The sequence below is a fragment of the Caloenas nicobarica genome, chromosome 1 (genome assembly GCF_036013445.1).
Source record: "Caloenas nicobarica isolate bCalNic1 chromosome 1, bCalNic1.hap1, whole genome shotgun sequence".
Classification (NCBI taxonomy): domain Eukaryota; kingdom Metazoa; phylum Chordata; class Aves; order Columbiformes; family Columbidae; genus Caloenas; species Caloenas nicobarica.
In genome coordinates this window covers 146,813,490-146,820,306 of record NC_088245.1, presented here as the reverse complement: position 1 = coordinate 146,820,306, position 6,817 = coordinate 146,813,490, and the positions used below count along the sequence as shown (strand labels likewise).

At 41.9% G+C, this 6,817-nt stretch overlaps 1 protein-coding gene across 1 annotated transcript in view; it reads right to left on the bottom strand.

The window, feature by feature from the left end:
* Window positions 1–879: 879 nt before the first annotated feature.
* Window positions 880–6,817, bottom strand: part of EIF5B (eukaryotic translation initiation factor 5B) — a 38,434-nt gene continuing 32,496 nt past the window's right edge. Inside the window, exons 19-24 of the mRNA XM_065651320.1 lie at window positions 5,965–6,096; window positions 5,780–5,856; window positions 5,496–5,660; window positions 4,379–4,517; window positions 3,555–3,716; window positions 880–2,691 (exon numbers count right to left, since the gene is read on the bottom strand). Of these exons, the coding sequence (XP_065507392.1) occupies window positions 2,584–2,691; window positions 3,555–3,716; window positions 4,379–4,517; window positions 5,496–5,660; window positions 5,780–5,856; window positions 5,965–6,096 (783 nt within the window). The 3' untranslated portion in view covers window positions 880–2,583. The remainder of the gene's footprint in view (window positions 2,692–3,554; window positions 3,717–4,378; window positions 4,518–5,495; window positions 5,661–5,779; window positions 5,857–5,964; window positions 6,097–6,817) is intronic.

Below are 6,817 nucleotides of genomic sequence, written 5' to 3'. Positions count from 1 at the left end.
ACAGCTATTTCTAGTTTTGGGCTTCTCTTGGTATCTCTCCTAGTGTCTGTTACAACTTGGCAGCCTTCTACAACAAGGTGATGGATGAGAGGAGGGCAGTAGATGGACTCTTTAATAAGGCTTTTTGTAATACCTCCTGTAACATCCTCATAGACAAGCTGATGATATAAGGGCTAGAGACAGGGATGTGGCTTGAAAAGTTCCTGTCAGAGGCCAGTCCCAAGTGGTGTAACCCCACAGTCAGTAACAGATCCAGTCCTGTTCAATGTCATCATTAATGACCTTAACAACTGCAAAGGGTCCCTTCTGGCCTCAGCCACTCAAGAGTGCTTTTACCAAGAGTGATTACAGGTTGGTATAGCTGCATCCACTCATAGATGTGTATCTATAGAAAGAGAAAGCTTGTCTGACTCAAGTTGTCCAGGTTTCCACTAGTTTCTAGTTTGGGGCTTTCAGAGCCCTTTGAGTTGCTGCTTTTTTCTTTTTTTCCCCTATTTAAGCAACTGGCATGCTAACTGCTCAAAGAGAAGAATGTAGTTGCTGAAATTCAAGCAAGTATTGTACCAGTTAGGGCTCAGGTACACAGCACTGGTTTTCCAAGTGTTGCTACCTGAAAGTAGCACCTTAAAAAAAAAAAAAAAAGACTGAAGTGATTTGTAATTATATTTTCATTTTCCCTTAGTGATACCTGCTTTGAGCCCTTCAGTATCATATTCAGTCACCTGCTTCCTTAAAGCCTTTTAGTGAAGGTATTTCATAAGTTCCACAACAGTGACCCCAGAGGTTTTTTTGCCTGTGGGAAGTATACCCTTCCACACTTCAAGGAAGAAAAAAAAAAAACAAAAACAAGAATACATCAAGACCACAATGACATCTGTGTTCTTAAGAACTTCTTTTATTAGTGTACTTTCCATGATTGCATAGTTTGCAAAATAAAATTGTAACAATTAAATGCAGTCTCTTCACTGTGATCATTCTAGTCTAAACCACCAACACACCCAGCGCTGTGAATTTGCACCACATGCCAGCCATACAGAAAAGGTCCTTTTTGACGGCAAGTTTAAAGTCTAGCACACCAAAAAAAGAAAATCTGGTAAGTTAAATTCCATTGCCAAAGTGGGTAAGTTATTAAATGTTCCATTGTAATGGAATCTGTACAATCTCAATTATAAAATTTAGATTTTTCCAACCAAAAAAAAAAATCTAGGTGACAAATCTGATAAAACTCCTTATTGCAAGTTAAATTCTTGTAAATATTTTAAATGCTAAAAATCTCAGCTATGTGAAAGACCATTATCCATTTTGTTTCAGCTTGTGCTTTTGACAAGTGTTTGTTTAGCTCTTCTCACTATGAGCTGTAGGTTACCAGGGGGACTACCTGGTGGGAGAGGTGTTAAGCTGTCACCCTAAGCAGGGAGCCACAGGGGAAGGAAGGGTAGGAAAATGCTGCGATTACAGACCAACTTCTGGCCATCACAAACACCATTAAACCAACACCTCTTGAACTGGTTCAGTCCCATCACATCAGATGACTCAGCAGCTCTGATGCAGCTTCCAAAGTCACTGCTTACTTGTAGACAACCGTTTTGCAGGTGCTTACCAGGACTCCGAGCAGCAACTGGAGAAGAGATGCCAAGTCTAAGCTCCTCTCAGCAGAGCCCCTCTGGGAATTGTGATTTGCTAAACCCCTGTCCTGCAACGCCAGTGCTTCAGCAACATGGTGAGACATGAACCACCAATATCACCATTGCCATGTGCAGCGCACACTTGGCAGCGCAAAGCCAGAGGAAGAAAGGCCATTGCTGGTACTCGGCCAGGCAGAGAGAGACAAAGCTCCCCCTGGCATCTCCATGTCTGTCACAGCCCAAAAAGTGAAAATTACATTTATTGAAGCAAACTGTAAAACAAATGGGCTACTATGTCCATCTCCTTTATTTGCGGCTCTGCATTATAATGATTACAGGTGGACTTTCATGAACTGTACAAGCAGTAAAAGGCGGCCAACTATGCTTTACATCATTGTTTCACACAAAGCAAATACAGAAATGTCCAATTGCCTAATTTTCTATTTAAAAAAATTTCTATAGGCACAAAGCAGGAGAATGTTGGAAAAGAGTCAAGGGAAGAGGTATGCATAAATAAAGAAGTACTTCTTACATCAAAAATGTCCCAAGAATCACAAAGTCTGCAGAAGCTTGGTTAATCAAATACTGCAGTACTGATCTCATCAGTATAAAAGTGAAAGAGCTTTAGTTCTGTAATAAAAATTCAATTTATTTTATTTTGGAGAAAGGGAGGGAAAGAGGGTGGAAGGTGTAAGAGAAGGAAGGGCAAACTTTAAAACAGCAGCCAGTATTAGGAAGGGCAGTAGGAGAGGTGAACAGGCACATTGGAACCATGGGAACATGTAAATTGACCACTGTCAAACCAGTGTAAATTTCTTGGTTTCTCATGGAAAACATTTTATCCACATATTTTCCTCCCAAACACATATCCAACACTGTCTTCAATATATGACTTTGTTGGTAACTTTTAGAACAGGAATAGTGCATTCCTGCCTCCCCATTGCTGTAAAAAGTTTATCTAGATGATTTCAAACACTTTCTTCAGCTCTACTATAAGCTGCCAGTCAGACTTCTGCATTTCATCCCTGAACCAGTCCTTCAGAGCATCGATGGACTGACGGCTGATCTGTAACACACAAGACAAAGCCGTCAGAAACATGAATGTGTGTTAATAATGGCAGCTTTTAGTGTGTTGGAAGCAATTCAGCTGACAAAAGGCTCCTTCCAATCCCAGTTTTGCTACCAGTCTGCTGCATGACCCATCCCATTCATTTTCCTTCTTCTCACATCCCTCACCTGATCTTCAGAGACCACCACAGCACTGACCGTCTCACAGCCTGTGCAGTAAGGCAAGAACCTGCAACTGGGAAGATCCCCCGCTCCTTCCAGTGCCCACCACACCAGCACCACCTCCCAGTCCCTGTCACAGCCCCTGTTGGTACAAGCCCACAGCATGTGTGTGGCAGGGGGTGTTTTCCAAGATGAGAACTAAAGCAGGTAGGAGACCTGTGGCTTTGCCTCTGACAGCAAAAAACTGAGCGAGGGATCATCTCCTCATCCAAGCCCAATGTTCCAGAATTGGAGCAACTACAGTACTGCTATTTATTGCACAATTTTGAAACTAGGCAAACACAATCATGGTGTAATGCTGCCAGGGCTGCTGTGCTGCTCTGAGCACCAGCTACATACACCAGTATGCAAATAGCTCATTTACCATTTTACCCTCTCGGGTACAGTAACCTGCAAGGTAGTTGTAGCTGCAGCAGCATATCATTCCCTTGGCCCTCTGAAGGGGCACTACAACAAACCTCAGAACACAGCTACAGCAAACCTCAGCTGAATGACACCACCTATGAGCCATTTCAAGTGTCTGTTCGTCTCTGATAGAAGGTTCCTAGTGTATGTTTTACAGGCTTCATGCAACATGTCCACTTCAAGCAAGCTACCACCATGTCATAAGCCCTCTCCAAAAATGCAGATTGCATTTACCTTACTGACGAGGATATCTGTTGCTTCAAAGTGTCGTCCATACATTTTAGGTGATTCACCAGGAATAGGTTCTATTTTAACACATACTTCTTGGCCTTTTTTTGCAACCTCCACCGGTTTATGGTTTATTTCAATACTTGTAACTATTCCGATATCAACAAACTGCAATACAAGGAAGAAGCTGTAAGACACATCCACAAAACCTCTGCACATGCTCTTCTCTAAATTCCTGTTTATATACACAGACTTCCTTATACTCCTGGTGACCCTGCTTTAGCAGGTGGGTTGGACTAGATGATCTCCAGAGGTCCCTTCCAACCCCAACCATTCTGTGATATGATGTACGACGCTACCAGAGCAGCCACCTCAGAGCTGACAAAGCCATACACACTGAATATGTACTGAAAAGAGCAGCCACATCAAACCACCTATAGTTCCATCTGGGATATCAGTTTGGTCTTTTAAAATATTAGGAGTTGACTTCCCCCCTTATTAGCTACCAGTAATGACAATTTGCTCATTACTTTATATCGTAATACAGAAATCACAGCAGGGGAGAGGAGGGAGGTTGACTGGCAAACACCCTCTAGCCACGCTTCCTGGCAGGGCCGTGCAGCAGCCCAGAGGCTGTGCCCCTCTACAGGACCCAGCTCTTCCAGCAGAGAATAGCAAGATCACTGGGAAAGAGACTTGATCTGAAAGCCTGAATCTCATCTCCTGCCAGAACTGTGTACTCTGGGGAAAGGCACACCAGCGTTTCCTGGTGTGTCATCCCAGGAGCCACCGGGCAGATCGAACATCCACTGGAAGAGGCGGTTACTTACATTTTTGCTCGGTACACACATGGGCGTCCCCTGCTTCACCTGGCCGGCCTCCACCACTACACCCATCACTATTGGGTCACGGGAGTTGAAAATGAACTGAGGGAGTATTTTCATCTTGCAAGGAAACACTGCTATATGCCTGGAAGATGACAAAGAAAAGGCATTTTGAAATAGATACTGGAACAGTGTACATGACATCAACAGTTCTGCCTTCTCCCACACTTCTTGGGCTTTTATTCTAGGAGCATCACTTGGGGAGAAATCAAGTAGGAGAAAAATTCTTTTCCAATCTTGCTAATTCTAGTCAATATTTGATCTTCAAGACCTATGGGGAACAATAATCAAGCATGGCTGGCATGGATTTTATTTTGACTGACATGGGCAGTCAACTAAGACCAAAACCAAACGAACAGTAATTTTACAGTGTAATTATCATCTCAGAAGAGCGTAAGAAGAGAGATATTATGCCTCAACCTATCACAGGGGCTCCAAGAACTCAATATTTTTGTTTGTAAACTGAACAAATATGTTTAAATGCTGAGCTACACAAACTCAAATCAGGATCAATATGGAATTAAATACATTTTCATTTAGACCATGCTTACTTTGCTGAAGCCCACCCAATGTCACAGATTCCAAAAATTAATATTGGGTCCCTACAAATTCTTAAGTGATTGCATATTCATGTTACTGCAGTCGGAATTAAGCCCTGTACACTGGAACTGCACAAAATGAAACAATAGAATCCAAATCCCTTTAGTTTTGTTTTCTTAACTCTGCAAGACTAACCCATCTATCACAAACTAGGAACAGAAGCCAAGTACACAAAGCAGACCTGAAGAACGCTCCATATTACATGATAGTTTTAGCTACATCTTGTAACTGCTTCACAGCTCTCACCCTACTAAGCCTAATCCCAGAAGTAAACAATTAGACTGGAGCACTGAATTCTTGAAAGCCATTGATTTATTGTCCTGTCCTCTTCCTCCTTCCTTCCCACCAGAACTACATGCTCAATAATAATATAGAAACAAGAAGTTAAATGCCATTTCAATTATAACAAAATAATTGAGACACTTATTTGGGAAGCATTCAGAATAGGATTGTCCTTACTTACTTGAATTCCTCTTGTTTCTGTTTTTTGTAGTCTTGTCTATATTTTGTGAAGGCATCAAATAAATGATAAATTATTTCAGCACTAAAAATTCGAACTCCTAAACTATCAGCCATTTCCTGTGCATCACGTTCGATCCTCACATCAAATGCTAGAATGACTGCGTATCTGTAAGTAAAAATAAGTCAGAGTTTACTAGACAGATCATTGAACCAGAGCTGAGGAGGCAGCCTTGCTGAAACACCACCGTGCATTTATCGACGTGGTAAAGCAAAGAAGTGACTTACTGTGGGTCGTGCTCCAACATAACTGATGCCTTCATAACATCTTTTTTATGGACAGGACCTATATTAATTCCTGAATACTGTTGAAGAAAGCCACACAGATCAGTCACTAATCTTTCCGAGTCAAAACAAAACAGTTACTAACTAAAATTTAGAAACAACCTCAGACACAGCACAGAAGTACTTACTGGCACTTCCGATGTTTTAAGAAATTCAAGTAATGCTTCTAAAGAGCCTAAAGTAGAAGCCTGGACATAAACACCTTTCTCTTCTAATTTGATTGCATTCAATGTTTGCTTCAGTTCATGTATTAGTTCATCCTTTAGGAAACAAAAAGGAGAGGGAAAAAAAGCAAGTTTTAGTCCTATTTCCATTTATGCCTCAGGGTAGAAAGCCTTTCTGTTCATGAGCTGCTGGAAGTATGTGACAGCCATACTGACAGGTACTGACTCACAGACTTGCAGTACAGGTCACACACAGCCCTGTGACACACTGCTGCTTGTTTCTGGCATTAGAAAAGTCTCAACTGAACTAGACTTGGGGATTTTGCAAGAAGGTGATCATGTAACACCTTGGGAGTCAGCAGCACTTCTCTGCAGATTACACATTGCTCTCCCCAGCACTGTACGTTTCTGCTGGTGAGACTGAGTGAACACACCCCCCCCAGCGTGTGGCAGTAACTTTGGTTGCCTGAGGATCAGCAATAAAAGCTGACACTCCTAAAACCTGAGCTGGCCAGGATTCTGAACGCTCTTTGTGCCCAGGTACAGAACAGAGGATGCAGGAGCAGCAAGGCCATTTTGCTGCTTTCAGAGAAGCTTTGCAATTATGATAGTTTGAAGAACTCCACTAGCAGATGTTTGCCTAATATAATGTAATTGAAATATACGCAAGAATCACCACAAATACCAAATCAGTAATTAACATATAGTCAAACTACACTATGATACTTGTTTTCAAACCTTATTCTAGCAGCAGAGACACCCCAGCAAAATATCGGGGAAAAAACCTAAGGGTCAGGATAGTGAAAACATCACAACA